The sequence below is a fragment of the Primulina huaijiensis genome, chromosome 12 (assembly GCF_012295235.1).
Source record: "Primulina huaijiensis isolate GDHJ02 chromosome 12, ASM1229523v2, whole genome shotgun sequence".
NCBI lineage: Eukaryota > Viridiplantae > Streptophyta > Magnoliopsida > Lamiales > Gesneriaceae > Primulina > Primulina huaijiensis.
Genome location: NC_133317.1, coordinates 1,128,067 through 1,155,437, shown reverse-complemented (window position 1 = coordinate 1,155,437; position 27,371 = coordinate 1,128,067). Strand labels below are relative to the sequence as shown.

The window sequence follows — 27,371 nt, the reverse complement described above, 5'->3', positions numbered from 1 at the left end:
ATCACCATATATATAATTTTTGAGACGAAAATGGATTTAGAGTTAGGAATATATAATGAACAAGACTATTTTTCATAGTTTCTATTTGTTTTATGGATTGAGATGAAAATGGATTTGAAGGGATGTCCAACGTGGCCACTATAATGCTTAAGTCAGCTAGTGAATGAGGAAAAAACCATGTAGCAAAGAGAAAATGCTATATAAATGGTATATCTTCTAGAGAATAAATTATGTGAAAGATATATATGTGAATGAATACATTAATGTTTAAACAAATCTGGTTTTTATAGAGAGAAAATCAACTATAACCTTATTTTCAGTGTCTACTTACTAATTATAGCAAGATGATTGTTCATAATATGCTTTTCTGACACGTCAAACTGTCTCTTTCCCCTTGTTAAATACATGCGATTTTGTCAATAATGATTACTAAGATAAGGTATCTCATACTTGTGCACTCGAGTGAGGTGCTATTATCGAGGTAACCCGGGTAGAAAGTCATCACTCGGGAACTCGTCTGGAAGCCCGGGCTTCTGGTAACCCGGGATGATGTCTCGGATATTCATTTTCCTGGCTATTTGTTGGATTGGCCCAAAACTTTTCATAACCTAATCCATGACCCGATATCACCTACTACCCTGGACCCAAGCCTCCCCTGAGATATCAATAATATTTTCAACTCGAAAACTAAATTTATCATTGCGTTACATCGAACAAGTACAATTATACATCTAGTCGCATATATTAATTACATTACGTACTATCAAATTAAGCTGCCATTCTCAGATTAAGCGTCTTCTTTTAGAAGCACAGTAAATTAAACTTTCTAAGAATTATAATATATATGTGCATCCCCACAAAAGTAAGGAAAAGGCTCCCCTTAGTTTCAAGAATGGCGGAAAAATTTAGGCAAAAAGAACGAAAATAATCTCCAGATTCATCAAAATTTTAAAGTTTGGCGAATATTTTCTTATATTACAGAAAAGTTAGGCAACGGCAAAGAATTAGCAATTTATGAATGTATTGTTTGGACCTAGCAGTCGATGATTGGATAATGTGTGCTGCCGGCCGGTGATTATAATTATTTGATTACGTAAATCATTAGAAGACCTAATCAAACCTCGCACTTCGAGGAGTCCATATATAGTGAATAACTTATTTTAATAAAAATATGTTGACTATGTCATAAATTTGGCAAAAATTTGTTTGAGACAGTTTCATGAGTCGTATTTTATGATACAGATATCTTATTTGGGTCATCCATGAAAAAATATTGCTTTTCATGCTAAGAGTATTACTTTTTATTGTGAATATCGGTAGTGTTGACCCGTTTCATAGATAAAGATTTGTGAGATCGTCTGACAAGATACGTAGTTTTGAAGCTTCCTCATACTATAAAATTAAAGGACTGATTGACGGTTAATATTTTTAAGCACGAAATTAATTAAGACTTGATCAAGTGTAATTTTACGTACGAATATGTACGAAGTTAATTAAGAATATTTTACGAAGTAAAAATGCGAGACTACAGGAATCGATCAGCAATAACTGTGCAAATGGTTTACGGATTCAAAACAAGCGTGAATGTTATTTTTGGTTGGCTTTATTATTTAAATTATTTTTTAAGAAAATTACAAAAAAAAATTGGTTTGAAGATGTTTGGAAATAAGGATATGAGAATAATATAACTGTTTGAATATTTTTGTGATGTTTTAAATATATGACTAAGATATCGGATAAAGAATATTGAAGGTTGTGAACGATCTTTTGTAAAGAAGAACGAAAATTTTTATTCTGTTTCGCGACATCTTTTTAGAAGCTATTGACAATTCCACTTTATCGTTATGTTTTAAGAGTTTCAATTGCTAGTGGTGCACACATATTTTCAATCTCAGAATATAAATACTATGATCTCCAGAAAGAACAATCCACCATTTCAAAAGGAGTTCGATCAAAGCGAAGTTAAAGACGAATAATGCTTGTCAATAGAAGTCTACTGAATGTGTTCGTCATATAAACGTTACTAAAAAGAAGTGTGTATTTTATTTGAATAAATCCTTGTACGATTGTAACAATATTGAAGTTTATCAGATTTGCTTGAACAGTCTTCTACATGTGATAGAAATAGTTAATTGGTCTGAGTTTCTGCATATGGATCATACCAATTAATTTTAATATATATTTTTTATAGTTATAATTAAGTAGATCGTTTTATTGATTTAATACATATATTATTAGGGTGTGTTTGGTTGAGTGGATTAAATAAGATAGATGAATAGTCAAACACTTATCCAATGTTTGGTTAAAATTTTAAGATATTTTAATAATCATTTTGATCCGGTTTAAAACATAATTTTATGGATAACTATTGGGTTATTAATCTAATAAATCAAGTGGGATAGCCTATCAAAACTCAACAAATTACATTTTTCTCCATTTATTTCTTAATTATAAAATAGAAAGAGATTATAGGAATTAAATTATTGATTAATAAAAAATAATGGTTAGTAAGAGTTAAATTAACAATAATATATACAATTATATTAATTATAAAATAGAAAGAAATTATAGGAATTAAATTATTGATTAAATTAATAATATCATTATAATTAATGAGAATAATAAATATATAATAAAAATTAAAGTTTACAAATTAATAAAAAAAAAATAAATTTTTAATATTTTTTTAAAATTATCTACTTATTTATTTCTTATTACTATTATTATTTATTTATTATATTTAGTTTAGGTAATTATAATGTATATAGTGGGGATACTTTAATCATTTCAAGCTAATACACAAAATTAAGCTATAATGTTAAAATTAAATCAAACATAATATATTTTATCTCACCATATTATTTATCCATATATTTAATTTTATAATACATCTAATTATTAATCATTTATTTATATCATTAATGATGATAAAGTACGGTATCAGGTATGGCCGTATGGGTCAAATTTTGACAAATTCGAAACAAATGGCAAGTTCATATTGGGTTCGTGGAAAACATCAAATGTGGGGTTTGACGAAAGCAATAAAACAAAGCACTAATCTTAAACTGCAAATGCAAAACTGGTAAAAATTATTAATACTGTGTATCATTTTTCTTATTTTTGCTTAATATCTTGAATTTACAGGCTAAATTATTGCGTTTAAATACTCTAGAAAAGATCCTATGACGTAATGAAATTAATCCCGTAAATTTAAAATATTCATACATATTACATATATAATAATTTAAATGCATTTGAACCTAGGTGAGTTAGGTCACAAGATCACAAGTTTACGACGAGTTATAATAAATAATAACAAACATCTATCTTAATTAAAAAGGAGCTAGAAGTCCTTTGGTACACGAACAATTAGAATATTGACAAATTGATGTATAAACGATTGTAGTTGATTTAATTTGCGCATTATCCAACTAAAAAGGTCATTTTTAGCCCAAGTTTAACTTGATTTTAAATCCAATTATTTTTATTAAATTCAAATAGATGCAAATTTTATTTTTCAAGATTATTTGATTGATTAAAATTATATTAAAATATATAATTATCATACCTTTTATATAAAAAATTTATAATTATTAACTAATAAATTATATATTCAATTACAGTACATTGAAAAAAAATGATAAATATAAAATAAATATTTTCTCTATCTATGTTATAAACTTATCGTGGTATTATAATTATATTAATAAAATTTAACTAAATAATTAAATCATAGATATGCACAAATATATTTTAATATATTTATAATAATATAATAAAATATGTTTATTTTTATATTTCAATTAAAATACAAGTTGAAAAACCACAAAGTTTACCATATATACCTAAACCAAGTGCAGAAGTTTTCGATCGTCAGAATCATACATATATTATTAAAGTCGGAATCAATTAGTTTATTTATAATAGTTCATATATCATTAAGTCATTTACAATAATTCATATATCAATTTCTCAATAATTCGTATATCAATTTGTTAATTTCTCGACAGTCGTTTATCAACACACTTTTTAGTCTTAAAAAAAAACTTTGGTGGGACTAATCTTTGTTATTCCTACATACTATTTTTTACCGGATGTGTCCATTCGATGCCCATAGTTGATCTCTTAGTTAAAAAAATATCTCAATAAATTAATATTATATTTGATATTATTGAATATCACCGACTCGTAAAAGTGTAAAACTAATAATAATTTAATTCCTCCAACAACTCTCTCAATTAATTAACATATTGAGCAAAAAACAATTATATTTTATGTGACGAAACATTTTACAAACGAACAAGTTTTAGTACAAATTATCTGTTATAATGTAAATTATAGAAGAAGAAAAAAATTCCTTTTAATGTAATGTAGCAGAATAGACAATATAATATAATATAATTATGTATTTGAAATTTCGTAGCAGATGTAAACTAAAATAATTTATTACGATATATGGTTAAAAGGTCTTTGTGATAATATCTGATCGATCAACCACTCAGCAATCATAGCTCAATCATAATTGATTTAATTATTAATATTAATAATCAGTAATCCAATTAATATTTAATTTGTGTATTTAATTTAGCGACGAACATAAAATTTTTTGGTCGAAACTTTTACAGATTTCAAAATTCATGAATCTAGAACAATTACATTTTCACTATATATTCATCGTCTGATAATTAACATATTATTATTTACATAATTGATCATTTCATTTAACAAAACATGTGTGGTACATGGACCAATTTATTTAAGACATATTGATTTTTTTTCCTATTTCACTAAAATAAGAACGAGTAAAAACTATTTCCATCTTTGACTTAAAATATTTTACAAATTTTATCTATTTACCAAAAATATAAATTTTATTCATTAAAAAATAATTTTTTTTATAACGATAAAACCCACGTATGCTACCATTCATCAAGTAGTGGGTAAACCACGGACTAACTAGCTTTTCTTGGTCACCGAATTAGAATAGAGAATTGACAATCGTGTGCAAAATATTAAATTAAATTTGATTTATAAATATTTCATGACAAATCAATTTAATTTAGTCAGAAGAAGATAATGCTTAATAATTATGTTGTTAGGCATGAATCGTTGAAAATATATATTGTACTGATTTAATTTGCGCGATGAAAAATCCACAAAATATTTTATAATCATTTTTAGGTGATCTATTGTGGTTGGGACATGACAGGACCATTTACTCGGATCTAAATTAAGGGATTTTTTTTGGAATAACTTCTACTTATTTTAAAGTGATTATTTTAGAGATTATAAATAAGTGTGCAAGAAGCAAAAACAGATAATATTTGAAAAAAAAAAATTTCAAAGTTAATACAAGCTAAAGTTAAATGTTTGGAAAAAATTACTTTCAGATTTATTTTTAAATAAAATGAGAATTATATATTTAACATATGTAACACTTATCTATTTTAATTATCTAATTTTTGGTACTCACATAATCAACAATTAGTCTATATAATTGTTATTGCATTTTGAAATATTTTGCATCAAAATTAATTTATCTTTTTATAATATGAGTGTTTGAAAATTTATACAAGATTGATATTAAAAAAAACAAATGACAAAATTTATATAAATGCACAAAATATGTAAAATAAATAAATTATGGAAATGAAAATTATAAAAAATCAAAATAATTTTTATAAAGTAATTGAGGACAATTGTGAAATATGATAAGTTTTTTAAGGATATAAATGTGAAATTATAATTTAAAATCATGATCAATTATCAAAAAAGGAAAGAAAAAAAAAGTATCGCAATTTTGCTTCTATTTTTTTTGTTAAAAATTACAAAAATTGAAGCAAATATAGATATTCATAAATACTCAAAAGAACTTTTATCCAACTAAAAACTAAAAAATGCTTCCTATAGACTCTCTCAAGTCTCAAATACTTCTTAAGATTCATTTGGTATGAGAAGTTGAAGGTTTTCCCTACTATTTTCGTTTTTAATGGAGTAATCATTTTAAATATAATCTAGACCTCGCTTTTTCAAATTTTGGATCCCCTTTCTTTCTACTTCTGAGATCGACTGTGGACCAGTAGGAGTAGCCAAATCAAGAAAGTAACATGATTTTGAAAATGGGAAGTCGATTCTCGTGTTTTGTGTGATAATTGTTTATATCAAGAGAATGATCGAAACGTGATATTTAAGTTTCGACACAATTTAAAATATTTAAATTGTATTGTTACTATTAAATATAACTTTTCGTAAAGTTAGGTTTTAAGAGAGTGATGACAATATTTTGACAAAATGGTTTGGATATTAATTTTGGACATTGATATAATAAGTAAATTAATTGTTTTTAATATTCCTTTTTCTTGTTTACTAATTTTCCCGAAATGCTTTAATAAAAAGACTAGACATTTGTGTCATCTGTAAATTAGGTACTAAAATTGACGTACATCTCTTTGCATACAGAAAAGAGCTTGGAACATCCATGAACTCTCACCGTTCGTTCATTATATTTTAATTATTTAATGAATTTGACTCCGAATATTTTAGTTTCACTCAATTATTAGTTAAATCAATCACAGTGTCGGCATATATTTGTGTATTGCTTCTACAAAATTTAAATTGTATATGAATTTCCTTTCTATAATTTTTAATATTCGGGCATGTTAAATAAAATATCGGATGAAGCCTCGGATTTTGGTTCATATAATTAATTTTCCCTCCCGCAATGTGTTTTTATCACATTCACTATATTTTTTTTTAAAATAAATTGCACACATATTGTTTTAAATCTTTTTTCCCTCTTAATGATTAATATTCAGACAATACGCGATACAATCCAATGACTTTCCTACCTAAAGAGAAACTCCGGTATAGGAAGCCAAGATTAAGCCCAAAAGATATAAAAATAACTTTTGTGAAATGATCTTATGAATCAATTTTGTTAGACAATGTTGACTCATCTCACGGATAAAGATATGTGATATCGTCTCAAAAAAACCTCTTACTCGATAGATATATGACAGGTGACATCATATCTCTATGTATATTTGCTTTCCATAGATACTGGGAAAATTACAAATCTATATTAATCAGTGGAGGACGAGCTTCTGGGCTACAATGGTGACAAACGTTTGCTTTACAATATGGGCCCATTTTATCTGCTTTAAGTTATGGACTTCTTTCTCAATTTAGTGGGGTTGGGATTCAAACAAGCCAATTTTATGCTTATACTCGGCCCTTGATTTTACGGCCCAAATGAAAACTATATCAACAAAGGACTAATACTGGCAGTCTAGGAGAAATAATGGGGGTCAAGAAACAATTTGGGTCCATAGTGTTCGAACCCAGTCGTAAATTAAATTCGATTTATCTAGATTGTTGTTATTTCTTCTTCACTTCAGTTTGTGCCTTGGGTTGTACAATATCTTATATCTGGCATTTCATTCTAATGATTTTAGTGAACTTTTCAAATTTCACCAGGCCGTTTTCCAAAGGTACCTGTGCCCCGAAAAAGAATATTTGTCGTTCTCCCTCTTATACGACAACGGGAACAGATCCCTTGATCTGGTAGGAGACAATTAGCAAGTTCTCTTCCTCATTTTCTATTTACATTTTACAATTGTTGACTATTCGGCCTACCAATTGCATTCTTGTTATATTACTAGATTTGCAAGGACATAGTTGAGGCAGAGATCTGGATAGCAGGTCTTAAGGCTTTGATATCATCTAGCCAAGCCGGGCATTCAAAAATTGATGGATGTGGAGTGATGAAGGCCTATATTTTGACGTAAAGAAAATGACCTGATTATTTTGATGGTGGAAGATAACATTATTGGTGAATTTGTTGTACAAATCGCTTGCGGGGGCATATCACGTGGCTGTGTATTGACATCAAAACATGAGGTGTACACATGGGGTAAAGGAGCTAATGCGAGGTTGGGCCATGGAGATATAGAAGACAGAAAGATACCAACATTTCTCAATGCTCTAAAGGATCATCATGTTAAATCCATTGCCTGTGGTACAAATTACAATGCTGCTGTATGCCAACACAAATGGGTTTCGGGAGTCGAGCAGTCCCAATCCTCTGCATGTAGACAAACGTTTGGTTTCACCCGAAAAAGGCACGATTGCTATAATTGTGGTATAGTACACTGTCATGCTTGTAGATCACAAAAAACCGTAAGGGTTTCATTGGCACCTAATCCCAGCAAATCATATCGTGTATGTGATTCTTGTTTTGCTAAACTAAGCAAGGTGGCTGAAGCTGGGGTAAAATGCCGGAGAAATAACACTGTTCCACCTCTTTCTACCGAAAATAAGGAAAAGTTGCATAAGGCTGATTTTATTTAGATTGGAGAAATCGGCTGTGCCATGTAGCCTTGATTTGATCGAACAGTTGGATAAAAAAGTAGCAAAACAAGGGAAAAAAGCCGATGCAGTCTGTACAACTATCATCGAGTGTGAATTCAAAGGCGTATCAACCTTGTCAAGAAAGCGTAGTCCTCGATGATCTGCAACACCGGGTCCTACAATATCAGGACTTTCTTCATCGGAAACAAGTGCTGAAAGTTTGAAGATCAACGAACTTATGAATCAACAAGTGAATAAATTGCAGGTTGAGGTACAACCTTGTCCTCTTGTCTTATTATTTTATTAATATATGTAAAAAAAATCTGAGGAATACATTGATGTATAATACATTTCATATAGTTTTCTCAATTTTGTGCTAGATTGGTCGTTCTTTTGTTGTTTCCATCTCAAAACTTTTGAATATTTTATGATTCCTTTTGTGGTTGAATTCTTCATTTCAAAGAAAAAAATCGTCACTTTCCAAGTGAAGAGGCCCGCCTTTAGGTATGTATTATATTTGTAGTCAAACAAAATGTTTTCTACCAAATGGGCATTCCTGCCCTGCATATTATTTTACTTTCATAAAAACATTGCTTGTTACATATTGAACAGTGATTGCGATAATAATATTACAAGAATGAATTTTTTAAATTAAAAAAAATGTATTAATATCAGCAAATATCATTCATGATACATGTTCTAACATATTCGATATAATATATCTATCTTTTAAATTACTTATTATTTTGTTGTAAGACAAAATTAACAATATACATCGATATTAAATAAAGGGTTTCGTTGTTTCATAAAATAGAGTTGGTCTAAGGGATAAGGAAAACTTCAATAAAATGATCCACGCGAGATTCTGGTTTCATCAGCAAAAAGGAATAAAATAGCAAAAAACTAAAGCACGAGTACTGATGCTGATGATTCAGGTAAAATATTGAACAAAATCGATAATTACATAAAACATTTTGACAAAATTTTACATCAAATTTATTTATTTTTGCTCTATTCTCATTTTCTCCTGCCGCCGTTCATTTTTCTTACAGCTGTGAAGATGCTTTGTTATGAAAATTTTGAGTTGATGGATTTGTTTGTTATAATTAAATTTTAAACTCGATATCTCATCTCAAATCGGGTCATGTTATGTGTTTTCAACACACAAAAATCATGAGAGAGGGTTAATTACTTGAAGCTTTCCTCTTAATGTGTGTGTGTATATATATTTGAGAATTTTTAATAAATTACTAAAATCTCTTGTCACTTCGCCTTTTAATTTTATAACATATAGTTGACTGAAAAAGTATACATTATTGTAAACTTTTGTTTGGCATTCGGTAGCGTGTTTGAAATTACGTAATTGGTTTTGGCCGGCAGTAACTTCAAACCTGATTAAATTTCAAAGTCGCTATAAGGAATACAGAAAGAACATGCTAATTTTATATTATTTATTAAAAATTTTAAATGATACATGAATGAAAATATTTCAATCGGCCAATTATGAGCATGGCCTGGCGGGCTGTGAGGAAGCAAAGTTTTACAAAACAAAAAGTCTATTTTTCACATGAAGCTAAATACCTGAAGAAATAAATATTTATAGGCACAAATTGAGCTTGACATTTCTCGATTTCTCAAGTAAATTAGTAGAATTATGGTATTTTAATATGTAGACAGCATAGCTGCGTTTTTGTACCTTGGTACGTTAGAATTAATAAGGAGAGCACAAGTCCTACACGACGAAATATCAAAATATAATAAAAATAAAATTAAATACAGTACCAAATTTTTTTCAATGCATGCATTAAATTAGCGTATACATACCTCAACAAACCCATTATATTTAATCTGCTCTTCCAAGAATTTTAATTTATCCCAAAAAAATTCGAGAATTTCGAAAGTAAATGGAGCACAAAGCAATGAAATGCGATACAGCTAATTAACTAAGAACAGATAATTTCTTTATAAATTAAATGGTTAATCCCTTCTCATTTAAAGAAGCAATTAATATACTAACAGAGAACTTGTGCACATGATTAATGATCGCTTATAAATTCTTTGTATATTTTTTTCCTACAATCAAACCACCAATTTCCAAAGTCACATACCTAATCGAAGAAACACTCACTCATTCATATTTACAGAAGCAGACACTAATATTTCCTCTTCAATCTAGCTATTTCCTTCTTGAAGAGGAAGAATAATATTCAAGCATATAATATAACAACTAATAATATAACTACAGAATCTTTTAACTGTAAATATATATGTGTATTGGGGTGTGTGTGTGTGTGACTTCAAGGCGAACGGTCTCGGCCCTGTAATCCGATATCATTGTGCCTCTTGGAGGGAGCAGAAGGCGGTATAGGTACTCCTTTAGGCAAGAACCCCAATAAAGTACTGTTTGGAGAGATCATATGGTTATGATGAGTTTGTGGCTTAATCTTGGAGAATTGTGTATGTCTAACCCCATTTGCATGGTGGTGGTGATTAGCAAGAAACATGAACACATAAAGGAGTAAAATGGGGATTATTTGAGATTTTTTCCCCATCTCAAATGGGTGCGGAGAGGAGATGAAAACACAAGATCGGGTTTAATGGGGAAGAAGCTAGTGGGAGAAAGATTGAAGTTTAATATTTTTGAGATGGATGGTCGTCAGTGGTGTGTGCGCAAATTGAAATAGTTTATATAGGGTTAGTTGGCGAAAGGGTTTAGTTTGTTTTGCTAATAAATGTGGCTGTGGTACCATGCAAGGATACAAAAATAAAAAAGTGAAACATTTGGGAAGCTTGTGTCTGAAGTATATGTGGGAGAGTCTAGACAAAGAACAACAAGGAGAGGTGGAAAGAATAGGGGAATTAAATGCAATTTTTGTACCACAATGTTTTATCTTCGACTGAGTAACATGAAATTCAATGCGCATGCCCCCATTCAATTATATTCCTCAGTACAAATTGGTTTTATAAAATTAATGCATATATATTAAAAATATAGCTCATCCTAAAAATATTCATCAAATTAGTATGGACAACCTTTGGTAAAAATTATTGAAGTTGATATAGATTGATGCGCACGCGCACTCACACACATATATAAATGTTATGAATTAAGATCCATATGATTATTCTCATTTTTAATACGATATATTAAAATATTTTGATAATATTAATTAAGACATGATGAAGCCTTAATGAACGCTCTTGGTAATTAATTGATAAGTAAATAATAAGGAGTTAGAGGTTAAATTTGAGCTAGGTTTGAACGGGTCTTAGGGAAGGTGGTTCAGAGGAATGAAATAGAAAGGGGGTAACATGGAAATATCCGATCTGAGGAAAAAGAGGTGAAATGTTGCCTGGTTAGGTGAGAACGTGGACCCGATGGCAGGCCGACTGTGGGGCATGCAGCAGTATACTCCCCATAAAGTCATTAAAACAAGGAAAACACATATCGTTAAACAATAAATCACATTTAGTTACTACGTACCCCGTATGAAGCTGGTAGTGGTACCTTGCGAGTGTGTAACGATGAGTCCAATATATATAAATTATGATAATGATCATTAATAGATGGAGTTGATTTATAAAATTTTGTTATAATTTTTAATTATTATTTGAATAAATATAATGCAATTATATTAAATATATGTTAATTTTTAGAGTAGATTAGATATTGTAAGGAAAAAATTTGTGTGAGACGGTCTCACGGGTCGTATTTATGAGACGGATATCTTATTTTGGTCATCCATGAAAAAGTATTACTTTTTATACTAAGAGTATTACTTTATATTGTGAATATGAGTAGAGTTGATCTGTCTCACAGATTAAGATCCGTGAGACAGTCTCATGTACTCATATTGTAGTTATAAGTAAATTATATGAACAATAATATTTATCTAAATGAATAGAATATTTTCATAGAAACTAATTTGTGTCATAAATTCGGACTTCAATCTTTATATATAGTTAATTTATAGATTCAATGAACTTCCTAAAATTATATTTTAAGAATTACTCTTTACCATCTAAATGAAAATACCTTTTAAATCGCTCAAGTAGTTCTTTACTTGATCAGAAAATTTTAAATTTTTTATGATTAACCCAGATTTAGTATTATTTATGGATAAAAGCCATGCAAGACATTCTAAAATTAAAGGAAAAAATTAAAATAGACCATCTACTTTTCGAGAATATTGTCAAATAGACCCTCCAATATTATTATTGGAATCAGTGTACGTGAAATGGAAATGTTACAATTATTATTCATATGATGATTATCAATTATTGAATTCAGCAGCCATTTAAGAATAAGACATATGTGCATGCATATTATCAAGAAAAGAATCATGAATTATGAATTACTTCATATATATCCATTAATATACAGATCAAGAAGTTGATTAATGCGCATAATTGATAATTATTATTATATGAACAATGCTCTTCATATTCTTGAATAGCTGTTTCGATAGAGTACGATCGATGTTAAATATTTTGACTCCAAAATACTGTTTTAATAGTTTACCATAGCATGGTTGGTTCCTGATTCAAGAACAATTAAGACATATGAGAGTAGTGAAGTGAAACTCTTGTTTATCGATTGATTTTTTCTTTAAAAAAATGGAGGACTTCCATAGCCATTTTGATATTACATTTTGTAACCCCCCAAAAAAAAATGTATCCTCAAGTGCCAGTAATAGAAAAGGGATTTTTCCTTGGGGGGGGGGGGGGGGGGGGAATATTTTGAGTTTTTTTAAAAAAAAATTACATCTGGTGAGTTAATTGATATTCTTGCCAATTTTAAAATAAAAAAGAGATATGTGTCTTCTCTTATTTTAATTATCTATCGTCCCTAAAGTTTTTGATAGCTGTTAGTGGAACATGTGCAAGACGTCTCAGGGGGAATCCTCTCCGAGAGCAGCTATGGACGAAATGGAAGCGAGAATCTCGACCTCTTTTCCTAATAAAAAATTAATTAATCTTTTATGTTTTTGATCCATTGAAATGCCACTTTGGTTGAGATATATTCAAGAATTAGAGTTAACGAGTCGAGTATTCATGAACAACTGATGGAATGTGGTAAGGCTCTTCAGCTTCGTCCACATATATATATATGAAAGAGGTTCTTTCATCAGGCCAACTTTATTAAGAAAGAGATTCGCGTCTTCTCTTATTCTAAGTATCTATTGTCCCTAAAAAATTTTTATAGTGGTTAGTGCAATGTGCAAGACGCCTAAGAGGGAAGTAAATAACCCAAAGTAAATCAACACCGCACAGCAAATCATGTTGGAGGCTAAGGTCATCTCCAATCCAAGACCAATTTAGCCTATGATACGCTAACAAAGTTACAGTGTTTACCGTTTCACAAAAAACCAGCCTTTCGAAATAGTGTTACAGCAAGATAGCGTGTGTACCTCGTCCCTCTGTTATGAAAACACGCACCACACCAATAAATCCAAAAGGAAAGATCTTGCTTTATTATTCCTTGGCGGTGTATGTTCTTAATTTTAATATTCATGTGCGCGGTAATTGTTTGGGTTCAGGTGAACGAGGAAGCGACTTCTTGCTGGGTTTACGTTGCCCCAGGCTCACGAATATACAAAATCCGAGTATGCACCTTTATGCGCTTAAATGTGAGATAGTTACGAGCTTTGAGTTTATGACAAAAAATTAAAGTTTGAGTTGGTCTAGGATTGTCTTTGTCTCGTTAGATAAGCATTATTGAATACATCACATGAATTTGCCAGTTTTTCTTGAATTTAAGCGCAAGCATACTTAAGTTGATTCCTACCTCCTGTAAGTAACCGGGGATTCAAGTTTCTGAAAAGAGTATCATTAATTTGTTTCTTTATATCCTCTATATGCCGACATATAATTCATTGTTAGAAGGGAGGTCAAGTTTGGATTATTGAACCAGAGTCTATAAAGTACAAACAGTTGCATATATTGAGCTGAAATGAGATATATAGTTGCTAATATTTCTCATATCTTGTCAGATTTCATTGGAGGATTCAGATGTGGGTCGAGGAAAGAAAAGCCTTTTAATCCCTGAACAAACTCAGGTACTCTTTTTGCTTACTCGATGCATTACCCTCGGTAGCTTTATCCTTAGAGACCATAAATTTTCTTCAGCTGATCAAATGGGGTGTTGATGAAGGTTTTAGATGCAGCAGTGGTCAACCGCTGCCCTCACCAGTCTGAAATTCAAAGTACAGTGCGTGCTGAATCAGAAGGTGATTGACTAGTACCTGTAGTAACTTCATAATCTACCTTTTCAAGTTTGTGCAGTTTATCATTATACTCTCACAATCTTACTCTCTTTTCTCTTTTTTGTTTCTTTAACGATTGTGGAAAACATTTAACTATTAATGGACCTTAAGAAATATGCTTGGTGTACATTTCTTGTCCCAGCTTTATCAGATATACATTTTTAATTTAGAATGACATTTGAGAAAATATTCAAGAAAAAAAAAATCGGAGTTATAACGGTAGCTTTCTCCCATCAATACAGTTGAATAAATAGCATGTGTTTGTTTTTGTGTTGCCTTGCTTGTTTGAAAGAGTTTTAGGTTGAAAATATTAAATACTTATCGAATTTAAGCTTATACCACATTTGTGTTTTGTATGCTTTTTACTAGTGTAATGTTGCCACTCATGCAGATGTAGGTTGCTCATTACTGGGAAGTGTGGACTCCTATGGTCACCTTATTGTTTCTAAAATTGATTCTGGTAATACAGTTAATTTTCTCCTTCATACTAGTGTTCTTTAACTCTATAGTTTTCACCTTGTTGAGTTGTTGTGTGCGTATTTCTACTATTTCAATAAACCTGTGATGCTGAATCTTGTGCCATGTACTTTTGCATGCCTGTTATTGAGGTGATGTTGATTACTTGTGTGCAATTATGAAGTCATGTTGGTCAGTTTTTCCAATTTCTGTTTCACTTTTTAGTCTTTTTCAAGCATGCTTAATAATACTTACAGAAGAATTTAAAGCTGGCATCCTCACTCACTGCAGATGAAGCTAAAATGATAGGTTTCTACCCAACCAGTTTATCTGATGCTTAACTTAGACTGACTGAAAATCCATTAAGTTGAGAGCATTGAGAATAGGCTCTAGCATCTTTCATGCACATTTACTATTGGAGGCGCAAAACTGCATCTCGTTATTTCACTGGTGGGATTAAATGATATGAACTATTTTTTTCCATATGTAGATGGGCTTGCATATTCAATATCTCCTCGGGAAATTGGTGTCGTGGAAGGAAGCTGGTCTGGTCTTTACTTTAATTCTGTTTCCCCTTCAGATTTTTGTTTGTTATACGTTTTTCTGTAATTCTACCTTTGCTCATTATATTTTACCTTCTTTGATTTCAAATACTTTATTCTGGGTTACTTGTTTGATTTAATGTGCAATCATTCAGCCGCAATGACAATCAGAAACCTAATTGCTCTAAAGAGTTTTTCTAGTTTAAATTTCTCGTATATGTATAAATCGCTATCCTCTTTGGATAACTCTTTGACTGGCTATTCTGCTTTTGCTTCAGGCGGCTGTAGCAGTTGGCTTAAATAAGAGCATTGATGTTTACGACCAAGATATTCATCTTCGCACTTTACGTACGTAAGTACTTCATTGGCTTTGTACTCTTTTAGAATTCTTTTTTTTTTCAATCTTCTACTCCTGTCTTCTGTTTCCCGAATTTTTAGTTTTTTTGCCTGGTAGCGATTAAAAGAGTCTAAAAGACAAGAATAATATACTTTATAAAAAGAAAAAAAATCAATCTAATGCCAGTCCCCTGAGTGTCAGGTGTATTTCCAAGAACTAACTGATGTTAAATCAATTTTGCATCATGAAGTGTTATTCTTGCCATGCTGTATTGAAGATGCACAAATTTCCATCATAAAATAGGATGTGATACTCATATCATGAAAAGTAGCAACTCTCAGTTGTTTTCTTTTACATTTCTGTTAAAACTACAGTGAATATTTCATGCTTCAGATTATGGTATTTATCTTACTCGTTTTTATGAATAAATAAGGTGAGGGTACAAATTCTATGCTCAGCGTCACGGAAGGTTCCCAGGTTTCATCGATTTTTTACTGTGTCAAACTTGTTGAGTAGATCTCAAATGACTGTTCCATATTTGGTGTTAATGCATTGTTTCATCCCATTCCCTGCTACAGATTAGTGAATGGGACTTGCAAACAAAAGAGAACGGAGGCTGTGTGCATAGAATAGTGGGATCCGTTGGGGATATATTATATGCAGTCAGTACATCTTCATCTGGTTATATTGCTACCGGTGGAGTGGATCTTACTGTGACTGTCTATGACCCTCGCAAGTTTTTGGGATTGTCAAATACCTGAACTAAGAATTGTCACATGAAATGAGTATTATAATGTGCCAATGCTTGGATTAACGGTGAGCCATTTTGTCCTAAACTGAGTGCAGATGGTCAGCTGTGGCCAGGTGGCTGAACTGCTCAAAATACGAGGTTAGCTGTCCCTCGTGCATTGTTTTTTATGTAATGCACATCTCTATAGTCGTTGCATATATGGAGTCTCTGTAACCACGGCACTTTACTTCGTATCTTGTAATAGTGAACTTGGACATAAAAGACTTATTATTTTATACAAGTATTTTAAACGTTCTATTTGAAACTGTTTTGGCTAAATTTGATTGACTAGCATTTGCTTGTCCCCTCGTGTTCTGCGGATTACTGGACTTGCTTTTTCATCAGTTGATCCTGATCATATATACGTGCAAGGAGTTGATTATGAGGTTAGTACTTTTGTGATAGATCTCCCATGATGCGTGGACCTTAAATTTTGACATCGTATTTGGTGGTTACTCCTTCACTATGTACTATTGGTCAAACTTAAATGAAAATTGTGTGATAAACGTGTTTTGTGAAGTCGACAGAATTTTCCAAAGATTACCCTGTAATGATCTTTAATAATAGGTTGATTTCAACTTACTTTGTAGGTATTCTGTTGACTATGGAGAGAGCAAGAAATCATTTTCATTTAGGGGAGATTCGGACTGCCTTGGATTTGGCAAGGTTTTTTTCCTTCGTCACTCTGACCTGATTCTCTTTTAAATAAAGTGCATAAGTTATCATGTCTGATATCCCAAATGTGTCAGCATATGCAGAAATTCGTTATAGTTACTACTTGTGGTGCAGTGGAAAATGCCTATGCGAACAGAGTAGAACAATTTAAAAGGGGCTTTTTAGTTTCTTGACTTCTGATTATTGTCCATTTCTACTGCAATGTTCCAATAGGGACGTTTTAGCATGATAGGATTCAGGTAGCATATTTGTTTCTGAAGTGTCCTAGAATGATGTCCTCGACACTGGAGAAAGCATCTCTAACAGCTGCCCCTATGCTTCATCTCAAGTTTTACAAAAGAATCAATGTTGCAAGAGCAAGAGTATCCCCAACAGTCCCAAAGGATCTTCTAATGTTTTAGACTTGACCATTCTCGCTGGGATATTTAGGAAAATGAATCTTGTCAACTTTTTAAAAAAAAAAAATCATGGTGTATATAATAGTTGACTAGGGTTAGATAACAAAATACTTTCTAATGTTAGTTGGCTTGTATCGAAGATCTTTATCAATTATAAACTACGTTAAATTTGCTTTTGTTTTCATGACACCCAATCTTCATTTTATCACATCATAGTGATAATTTCTGGGTTTGTTATTAACAAATGTGTTGCTTTCCGGTATGGTGAATCGTAAGGTGGTTGAAATTGGTCATGATAATGGAGGAGTCGAACTTGAACATTTCAAAGTCAAAAAATTGATTAAATGAAGCAAAGGTAAAGATCGAGTGCCATTTTGCCGTGGTTGCCAAATTTGATATGGGCTCACTTTTAAATGACAGCTAATGTGCTTTCCTTTAGTTTGGTGAGCATGCAACTGAGGTACAGCAGCCTATGATTAGATATAGGCATTTTATTATGAGTTAATTAATTAAATATACTTTCATTGATTATTCGCTATTATTCAAACTATTATGCAAAATAATAATGACTAAGATTGAATGTCAACAGCAGTATTTGACGTCCAAGGGAAGTCATGGACACAAGTCATCGCCAAAACATTTTTTTCCATATCGGACACTCGATATGTAACATTTGATGACACGTAGTTTGTATATATTGTAATTTTGGGTACAATATAAATATAGATTCATTACATATGTATTTTGAATATATTTATTTAATTTTTATGTTTTATTTATATTATATTTTGATAGTGTTATAATTTATTTTTTTTATATCATTTTTTGGCATATTGCTAAGGTTTTTTCAATTAGTGTGTGGATTTATTATTATTTGTTTAAATTTAGAGTGTGCATTGAATTTGGATGAAGTTTGGAGATGAGACCTATTCATCAAGATAAATGAATATTCTCTTCCTTTGCCAACAAGCATTCAATGCACGGTTCAATCTTCACCCCATATAAGCCACTCCTTTTTCATTAGGGTTTCAAAATATCTTCTTTCGAAATTTCTCTTTCATTCTCCTTCGTTCTTATTGGATTATTTTAATCCTAGAATCCGCTTCTCTTGTTTTGATCATTGACTGTACTGGGAGGTTGATTTTTTTTTTTTGGCGTGCGTTTGTTCAAACTGGGTGGTTTTGTGGTGAAGATTTCTTGAAATTTTAATGTCATCGTTTTACATTTCTATCAATTTTTAGGTAATTTTGGTGATGTTTTCAATTTGGGTTCTTCTGGGTTTGGCTTAATTTTATTCCCAAATTTTTCCCCCTATTCGGTCGTGGGCCTGTGAGGGTTCAAGACCCTCCCTATATTCGTGTTTCCTATCGTCAGCTGAGGTTGTGTTTCTTTTTCCCCCTTGATTTATGACTTGAACAAACTGTATTCAGGTTTTGACCAAAAATCTAAAGTTTTTATCTTTTTTACTGTAACTGGGCATATTGAGTCTAAATTCCTACTGCGTGCTTTTTCAAAATTTTTATTGAAACATTCAGTCTTTCTGTTATATGTAATCTGAGAGATGCCGGCGACAGACTTTCCAGAGTCATCCTCGTCGTTATCTTCATCCTTTGGGTTTTCCATTTTAAGCATACGCCGTTATCAGGTCCACTCCATGGAGTCTCCACACGAAGCCACTGCTCAAGAAACCGAATTTCTAGCCTTCCAGAGACAAGTAGCCGAAAGATTCCAAGATTTAGCGGCAGCAGATTCCGATGAGCTGCTCTCGATCCCATGGATTCGAAAACTTTTAGACGCATTCCTCTGCTGTCAAGAGGAATTCAGAGTGATCGTCTTCAACAACAAGGTCTGTTTGAATAGGCCTCCAATGGACAAATACATTTCAGAGTTCTTTGAGAGGAGCATAAAGGCTTTGGATGTTTGTAATGCTCTCCGTGACGGGATTGAGCAGATCAAGCAGTGGCAGAAACAGCTGGAGATTGTTTTGTGTGCGCTAGGTAACCAAAGGAGCATTGGTGAAGGTCAGTTTCGCCGTGCGAAGAAGGCGCTAATTGATTTGGCGATTGGGATGCTTGATGAAAAAGAATCAAACACGGCTGTCGCACATAGAAACAGATCTTTTGGTCGCAATAATGTACAGAGGGAGAGGCCTTTTGTTCATTTCAGGTCACTCTCGTGGAGCGTTTCAAGGTCTTGGTCTGCTGCTAGGCAGCTCCAAGCAATTAGCAACAATTTGGTGGCTCCACGAACAAATGAGATTGCATCCACCAATGGACTAAATGTGGCAGTTTTCACTATCAACTATGTGCTTCTACTTGTGATGTGGGCGCTAGTGGCAGCAATCCCCTGTCAGGACCGTGGCCTTCAGACACATTTTGTTGTGCCAAGGCAGTTCATTTGGGCTGCTCCAATTATTTCCCTTCATGATAGAATCTTGGAGGATTCAAAGAAACGGGACAGAAGAAATGCTTGTGGGTTGATGAAGGAGATTCATGATATTGAGATATGCACCCGGCACCTGAATGAATTGATTGATTCAATTCAGTTCCCACTGACAGAGGAAAAGGAAGGAGAACTGAAGCAAAGGGTTCAAGAATTAGGATTAGTTTATGAAGCTGTAAAGGATGGACTGGATCCATTGGAACGCCAAGTTAGAGAAGTGTTCCATAGGATCGTACGAAGCAGGACCGAGGGCCTCGACTCAATCGGTCGAGCAAATACTACTACTTGATGTATCTTTGAATGTCATGGCAGTGCCTGTTGTAAATTGGTCTTGAAAGTGTTTTATGAATCTCGAGCGATGGAACTGACTTGCCTAGAACAAGAAGTGTTGGAAATGTTATGATATCAACAAAATACCATTATGTAAAAAAATTAGGTAAAATGATTGAACTTTATGGTGTCCATGATGCTTTGTTCTTGATCTTTGCTTTTGTGTAATGAAATTATTCTGTGAATTTGCTCTATCTGGTGTGTGGCCATCTTATGTGTACTGTTTATGTTACATTTTATTTGCATCTCGTTCGATCATTATGCATGATGAAGCCAGACTTTACTTTTCTCCGCTACATATGTCGATAATATGCTCTGAAACACTAAATGGTACTATAAATTTGGACCAGAAAATATGAATTATTTAATGGGAGACTTAACACTGATAAGAGATATATGGATTCTCGAGAAGAGAGGAGATGTGGTGCTCTCATTTGGATTCCACGAGTGAATCGAAAATTGGATCAACATTGGATCTCACCAGAATCGTCATATCTTTTCTTCTTATGGGAGGTTCGGTTTCAAACCATGATTTGAATAGGAGTACGCATACTAAAGCATGTGCCTTAGATGATCCACATATTAGGGTTAGGGACTGATGAGCACATTTAACTATCCATGTGGCTGAGAAGCACGACGACGCAATTATTAAAGGTATGCTTTACCATTTAACTAATAGCCCGCTGTGGTAATTTTCGAAACCCAATTATTTTTTATATCATTAAATTAGTTGGAGTTCATGAAATGATAATTTATATTTAGCCATATAAAAACATGAGCTCTTATGCTTGTTTGCCTGCACGTTTAACCTCTTTGACAGCGTGTTGGGTGAGTCCAATAACGTCACAACTTATGCCTACAGAGTTTGACATATTTTAATCTCAGTTTTTGAATTTGAATACAAAGCGTGATGGTTCTTCCCTTTGTCTTAATTCTATCATCGTACTTTTTCTGGATGAGATAAACCACCACTTGCATCAGTATGCCAGCTCAAAATGACAATGGAAAGGACAAAGAATCAAAGATCTTAAGATTTGAGAACTAAATGCAACAACCTTTTGGGTTCTAGAAGAAACATGGCTGGCATGTGGAAGACCTAATTACTGAACAAACTTTGAGAGGCCAAGATTGGCCTAGGTGTAATGACAATACAGCGCTTTAAATGCTAAAAGTTGTTTTTTGTGGGCTGGAATCAACACTGCCTTTTACTCTAGTATAGCTTATGGGGCGGCCATCAACTCCATTTCCAGCTTTAAATTATCATCGGGAAAATGGAAGCCCACCTAACAAGCATTCGAATTGGGCCGGCGAGATAGTTCAAGCGTTCTTTGAATAAAAATAATAATAATTTTTTCGAGTATTTTTGTGAAATTCTTATCAAAGTTTTTGTACAAGTTTCTTCATGACAGGTATTTGGACAAAATTGAAAAGAGTCCAACGCAAGATAGAAAATGAATAGGTAAAGATGCACAATAAATTTAATCTATGGTAATTGTGGGTAATATTTGAACTCTTTCAAATTTAAAAATATAGATACTTGAAAATAAGGATCTAGCATCTCAAATGCATGAGATTGTCTTAAACTTACCGCCATGGCAGAACTTATGGAAGCAAATAATCAAATCAACTGGCTTTTCCTCTGTTCCACTGGCAAATTCATCAAAGCGAAGCATGGGTTCTTTGCTTGCTTCTATATGTATATACACACTTGCTATCGTCTCCTGCCAAAAGACATTCCCTTTTCCCCAACTATTGCGATTCCAAAATGGGGCTGGAATTAGGGCTCAAACTTACTGGAGTTGCTGATGAATTCACCTCCGACTTTCAAATCTCTAAAGACCGTGCTGGTCCCCTGTTCTTGTCCCGAGAAACAGAAGCCGTGTTCATACTCAGTGTTCATCTCAACGGTTCTTCTATCATTTTGTTTGCTACTATTGTTTCTTGATTTCTAAAAGATTCAGGAGCCCATTTTAAGCGAGATTCAAGAAGTTGCAAATCATATATTTTAACTAAAAAATGATATATTTTTGGGAAAATTTTCACTTTTAAAAACTAAAATGTTTTTTTTTTAAAAAAAAAAACTAAATTTACAACCACACAAAAAACAGTTATGGTCCGGGCTCTAACAAAACGTTTTCAAACATATGAATATCAACTCGAGATGAATGATATCAAATACTATTTGAACAAACTCGATTACCTGCACCGCTGTTATGAACTGAATTTAAAAAAAATTCAGGTTACAAAAGAGGGGACATAAAGATTGACATAAATGAGGACGGGACTCTCATCTCAGTAAGCGGTGAAAGGCAGGTAAAAGAGAGAGTGATGGTGGGTTGGAAAGTGTATAAGAAGGATACTGAGACAAAGGCATTCAAGAAAGCTTTCAAAATTCCTGCTACTGTGAATTTGGACAAGATTAAAGCCAAATATAATGACGATGAATCAACTTTAACCATCTCCATCCCAAAGAAAGTGAAGGGAATTCAGGGGATAGCTGTTGAGGAAGTTAAAGAAGTAGCTAAGCTGGCCAGATAGGGGTCTGGGAATTTGCAGATTTGGGATGAAAAAGTTAACAAAAACGAGATTTCAGATCAAGAAAAAAATGAAACTACAAAATCTGGGCGGCAAGAAGATAGTGGAGAAAATGAAGTGACTCAAGAAGAGATGCCTAAAAAAGAATCTGAATCGGTTCTGGGATCAGGAGGAGGAGGAGGAGATCGTCTGCAAGATGAAGTACATTAAAACGGCTTTGATGGGAAAGAATTTACCGAGAAAACAAAGAGTTCACCATCAAAACAAAGTAAAGTTCCATGTGTGGAAACTGAAACAAAGAAACAAGAATTGGTAAATGAGTCCACAGAGGATGATGCACGAGAAAGAATTGAGCCTGAACTTCATCATGCTGAATCTTTGGGTACAATGCAGGTGAAAAACGAAGCTCAAAATGAAAATGATCAAATTCAAGATGAAGAAAGTGAAAGACACACCCAAGAAGAAGAGGTGCAAGAAACCGAGGCTGGAAGAGGAGAGGAGGTACAGCCAAAACAGAGGAGTAAAAGGTGCAAAACGTGTACACCCATTATTGCAGCAGGATCGGCAATACTTCTGTCATTTGTAGCATTTGTTATCCATATTATCAGAAGTAAGAACCAAACTAGCAAGAGGAAAGATTGATAATTGCAGAAATAAATTAGCATGGATCGTGTTTGCTTGCCATTGATGACATGTTAAGTTTGCTTAGGGACTGTAAATTTGTGCTCATATCTGTTTTCTGTAATGACAAATGCATAATATGCGGTTTCAGTTGTTGCAGTATCATATTGAGAGGCGACAAATATAACAGAGGATGAACAAGTGAACTTCATTTGAAAGAGTCAATTCCAATAAAGATGACAACTACATTCCATAGTAAAGTTATCTAACACATGGTTTTATCATCGCCCTTGGAAGTCATTCTGGATTGATGAACTTCTCTGTTTCATTTTCTCAAGCCTATCAGCAGCATCAGAACTATGTAATTCAAAGCTCGATGAAAGCTGCAAAATCTCACAACCTGCATTGCCACAAAACAAATTATTCAATCCAATAAAAAACAGTGTCATCACCTACCAAATTGCACAAGTCATTGGTCTAATTCAACGCAGAAAATCGAAGCACAAAAAACTCATTATGTGTATTACAAAAATTTCCATCAATGTCCATGCCTGGATAGCCAGATTTTCCTGAACAATAGCAAAATAGAAACGTCTTAATAAAAAAGAGCAAAGATATTCATTGTTTTAATTTTTTTTCCCAGACTACCTTGTCTTATTATCTCATGGACTCGCAATGGCCAATATATCAAGAGAAAAAACTAAAGTAGATAAATTCATCTTATCATCCCACAGATCAGACAGTTTATTTACAATTAATTGGTGAAAGCACGTGCATGATGCATGCATTCATGATTTAATAACATCACCAATTCCCCATATAATATGAGATCCTAGCTACCATATGATTACATGTATAGTTTGCTTACTGCACAATATGATGAGTAGATTAGAATGAGGTGAAATTTCCAATATTTAGTGTTTCTTTTAGATAATTAATTGTACTAAACCACCCTCTTTTGATACTCTAAAAGGCAAAGGCAATGAAAGCTACAAAGTGGTATTTCTGGTCAATAGTCAATAGTCAATAGTCAATAATCAATCTTAACATCAGTCTATGCTAAATTACATTGCTGCATAATCAACCTTTCCTAAGTTTTATCCAGTAATCCCACATTAGTAAGGTTGGGAGACTCGCAGACATAATTTTTAGAATCAAACACAAAACTCACCGTGATTTCAAAAATACAAAAGGCTAACAATTTAAGAGTACCTGTTTAGGTCGTGAATCACCAGATGTAGACCAAGGACGAATAGTAGCAGAGTCAACTTCACCCGTAGGCAGAGGCACCGCAGGATTGCTGTTGATAAATGGGATGCCTTCCTCTGGCCCCATTGGGCTAATGGCAGTCATAGATGAACCGGGTGCAGGGCCCGGAGATGTGGCCTCTCGGGGCTGAAATGGCCAAGGAAATGCTGGAGACGATGCCACAACACCACCAGAACTAGGCGGGGGAGCTGCCATTTCTGGTGGCAGCTCAGGGGAGGTGGCATGATTTTGAGGTGGTGGCAATGAGACCTTCACAGCCAACTTTTGACCTTGTTGGCATAATTTGTTTGAGCCATTGTAGTAGGAGAAGTAGAAGAAGCCGGGGCGAGAGGTGTGCCACTTCAATTTGCAGAGTTGTTCACAAATGGTTACATTTCAATTTGCAGATTTACTTTTTAAACGAAATTTAGACTATGCAAAATTATTTACACTACAATGTCTAGTTATTATCCGAATGCAACTTTTTTCTTATATTATCGAAGGAATGAAAATGCCAGAATATTCAGACAATGATTGATCTTTTAAAGGGGACATTCGCCGCTCGAATAAAAAAAATCTGACATGTAACTATTTCAAGACATACAGGCGTTACTACGTGAAAATAATTTAGTTCTAGTAAATTTTGAATCCAAGCCTGATTGTTACATTATCTTTTGACATGTAAACAACATAATTTGTCACTTCTCTGTTAATACAAACAACAATAATCAAGTTTCCCAAAGGTTAAAAGTATAAAAATTCCAAATCATAATTCTAGCCCATTATTATACTTCAACAACTCGAAGTTGAATTCTAAAGTTTAAAACAAGAAAATGAACGTGGATACACACAGAAGAAGGTGTAATCTTACTGTGTAAGATGTAGAATTGGGCTGCTTCAAGAATGTAGCTTGGGTAAAGTTACAGGCACCAAACGCTTTCTGGTTCTGGAAAATGTAGAGCTTGTACTCATATTTGTTCTGAAAAACTGGCAAAACAAAAACAATTAAAAGTCATTTCTCACTTTTACTGCATCTTGCTCAGGAAAATATCCAGTAGCAAAACTAAAAAAACCCAGCTTGCGTAAGAAAAATAAAGAAAAACTCACTGACAGAGTCTCCAACATGAACCTCTGGATTTTTCCAGTCCAAACTACCAGTTACCACTACTGTGGCAGACTCTGAGATTTGATACAGTAGAGTGACAAAAGCGAAGACGAAGATCAAAATGGAGGAAAATCCCATGAAATTCTACGGGTTTCTTTCCCTTGAAAAAAATACTTAATTACTACGGTGAACACTGAAATTTTAATTTGAGGAATTTAACAAAGAAACTTGAAAGAAATGTGTGTGCGGGATTTAGAGCGCTGTCCGGCTTGTATAGCTTTTTGCAGTAAAGTTTATAAATGCTTGACAAGGACATTGGAGAGCGTGTATTTATGACTAATTTTCCGATAATAATAAATAAAAGAACAAAATTCAAGTACCTTTTCATGCCGATGGTGATGGAGATTATCATTCTTAAATCATTAGTGTTGAGATTATAAATCTCGAGTATGTGTTTGGCAACAGAATCAATGCTTTCTTTACCACATTTTGACAAAAAAATTAAAAATCCTCTGAATACTCCAATTTTGATATAATGTTTGCTTCTCGCGTGTTTAAAAAACCCAAGATTCAAAGTGCATTTCGTACAAACAAGACATGAAGCAAAAGAACACGTATAAAATGTACAGTTTCTGATTGTGTCTTGAAGGCCTAAAACCCCAAGCTTTGTACGTGGGCGATCACACAAAGTTAAAGTAAACGCCAAAAAGAAAGAAGAATAATGGATCAAAACATATACTAGAAGACGAACCAAAAAGGTGAACTTGGAAACTTAAAATGGGTTTGACTTGTAAGCTTTAATAGGCAGTGAACTTCAATCTTTTACTAAGATGGGAGTTCCAATGATTCTTGATCTCATTATCCGTTCGATCTGGAAGACGACCAGCAATGAGGGACCACCGGCCGGTTTCCAAGAAGCATGTGCTTTCTGATGATAATGTCATCTTCACACAGGGAGTGATGTTGCCTCCCCTGATATTGGCCCGCAAATAGTTCATCCATCTAAGCCTGCGGCTCTTGCCACATTTAAGCAGCCATTCATAATCGATATGCATATATGATGGCATATATCAATGATCAATCACACGTACATTGCATAATCCAGACATGTATTACAATATTAATTGATATTCATCAAATTAACTCATTGATCATAAAGAATGTCATAATTCATTCCTCATTGCACTTACCGAATCATGGTAAGACGCCTAGTAGCATCCAGAGCCGTACCTGTGGTTCACATAGCCTGAGACGATATGTTAAAAAATATCTTGTTA

At 33.0% G+C, this 27,371-nt stretch overlaps 4 protein-coding genes and 1 pseudogene across 7 annotated transcripts; 4 read left to right on the top strand and 1 right to left on the bottom strand.

Annotated features, from left to right (window-relative positions):
- The first annotated feature begins 7,640 nt into the window (after window positions 1–7,640).
- Window positions 7,641–8,704, top strand: LOC140989271 (PH, RCC1 and FYVE domains-containing protein 1-like; annotated as a pseudogene).
- Window positions 8,705–13,621: 4,917 nt separating this feature from the next.
- On the top strand, window positions 13,622–17,156 carry LOC140989202 (uncharacterized). 4 transcript variants are annotated; one of them, XM_073458338.1, is made up of 6 exons: window positions 13,622–13,979; window positions 14,343–14,408; window positions 14,504–14,579; window positions 15,007–15,075; window positions 15,562–15,616; window positions 15,892–16,028. In XM_073458338.1, exons 1-6 carry the CDS (start codon window positions 13,842–13,844, stop codon window positions 15,899–15,901), a joined length of 414 nt encoding a protein of 137 aa, XP_073314439.1. In that variant the 5' UTR covers window positions 13,622–13,841; the 3' UTR covers window positions 15,902–16,028. The 4 variants fall into 4 exon arrangements, with proteins under 4 accessions (XP_073314439.1, XP_073314438.1, XP_073314440.1 ...); XM_073458337.1 differs by having other exon boundaries at window positions 13,622–13,955; window positions 15,562–16,834; XM_073458339.1 differs by lacking the exon at window positions 15,562–15,616 and having other exon boundaries at window positions 15,892–15,969.
- A 1,617-nt stretch (window positions 17,157–18,773) lies between these two features.
- LOC140990256 (protein BYPASS1-LIKE-like) lies at window positions 18,774–20,779 on the top strand. The gene has a single exon (XM_073459862.1). It carries the CDS (start codon window positions 19,375–19,377, stop codon window positions 20,542–20,544), a length of 1,170 nt encoding a protein of 389 aa, XP_073315963.1. The 5' UTR covers window positions 18,774–19,374; the 3' UTR covers window positions 20,545–20,779.
- A 1,119-nt stretch (window positions 20,780–21,898) lies between these two features.
- LOC140990067 (uncharacterized) lies at window positions 21,899–23,772 on the top strand. Its single transcript, XM_073459650.1, has 3 exons — window positions 21,899–22,492; window positions 22,825–23,114; window positions 23,331–23,772. Exons 1-3 carry the CDS (start codon window positions 22,351–22,353, stop codon window positions 23,760–23,762), a joined length of 864 nt encoding a protein of 287 aa, XP_073315751.1. The 5' UTR covers window positions 21,899–22,350; the 3' UTR covers window positions 23,763–23,772.
- Window positions 23,773–23,863: 91 nt separating this feature from the next.
- Window positions 23,864–26,393, bottom strand: LOC140989330 (uncharacterized). The gene is made up of 4 exons (XM_073458524.1): window positions 26,097–26,393; window positions 25,861–25,976; window positions 24,954–25,349; window positions 23,864–24,141 (listed from the first exon to the last, which is right to left on the bottom strand). The coding sequence occupies exons 1-4, from the start codon at window positions 26,230–26,232 to the stop codon at window positions 24,067–24,069; spliced, it is 723 nt and encodes a 240-aa protein (XP_073314625.1). The 5' UTR covers window positions 26,233–26,393; the 3' UTR covers window positions 23,864–24,066.
- Window positions 26,394–27,371: the final 978 nt, after the last annotated feature.

Bases quoted from the DNA above. Each gene is read 5' to 3' on its own strand.
- LOC140989202 (XM_073458337.1), top strand. From the start codon at position 13,842: ATGTTCTTAATTTTAATATTCATGTGCGCGGTAATTGTTTGGGTTCAG. The intron at 13,956-14,342 runs GTATGCACCTTT...ATATCTTGTCAG, and splicing joins CACGAATATACAAAATCCGA to ATTTCATTGGAGGATTCAGA. The intron at 14,580-15,006 runs GTGATTGACTAG...CCACTCATGCAG, and splicing joins AGTGCGTGCTGAATCAGAAG to ATGTAGGTTGCTCATTACTG.
- LOC140990256 (XM_073459862.1), top strand. From the start codon at position 19,375: ATGCCGGCGACAGACTTTCCAGAGTCATCCTCGTCGTTATCTTCATCC.
- LOC140990067 (XM_073459650.1), top strand. From the start codon at position 22,351: ATGGGGCTGGAATTAGGGCTCAAACTTACTGGAGTTGCTGATGAATTC. The intron at 22,493-22,824 runs GTTCTTCTATCA...AAAAAAATTCAG, and splicing joins ACTCAGTGTTCATCTCAACG to GTTACAAAAGAGGGGACATA. The intron at 23,115-23,330 runs GCCAGATAGGGG...GAAGTACATTAA, and splicing joins TTAAAGAAGTAGCTAAGCTG to AACGGCTTTGATGGGAAAGA.
- LOC140989330 (XM_073458524.1), bottom strand. From the start codon at position 26,232: ATGGGATTTTCCTCCATTTTGATCTTCGTCTTCGCTTTTGTCACTCTA. The intron at 25,977-26,096 runs GTGAGTTTTTCT...TTGTTTTGCCAG, and splicing joins TCATGTTGGAGACTCTGTCA to TTTTTCAGAACAAATATGAG. The intron at 24,142-24,953 runs GTACTCTTAAAT...GTGGCAATGCAG, and splicing joins GTGATTCACGACCTAAACAG to GTTGTGAGATTTTGCAGCTT.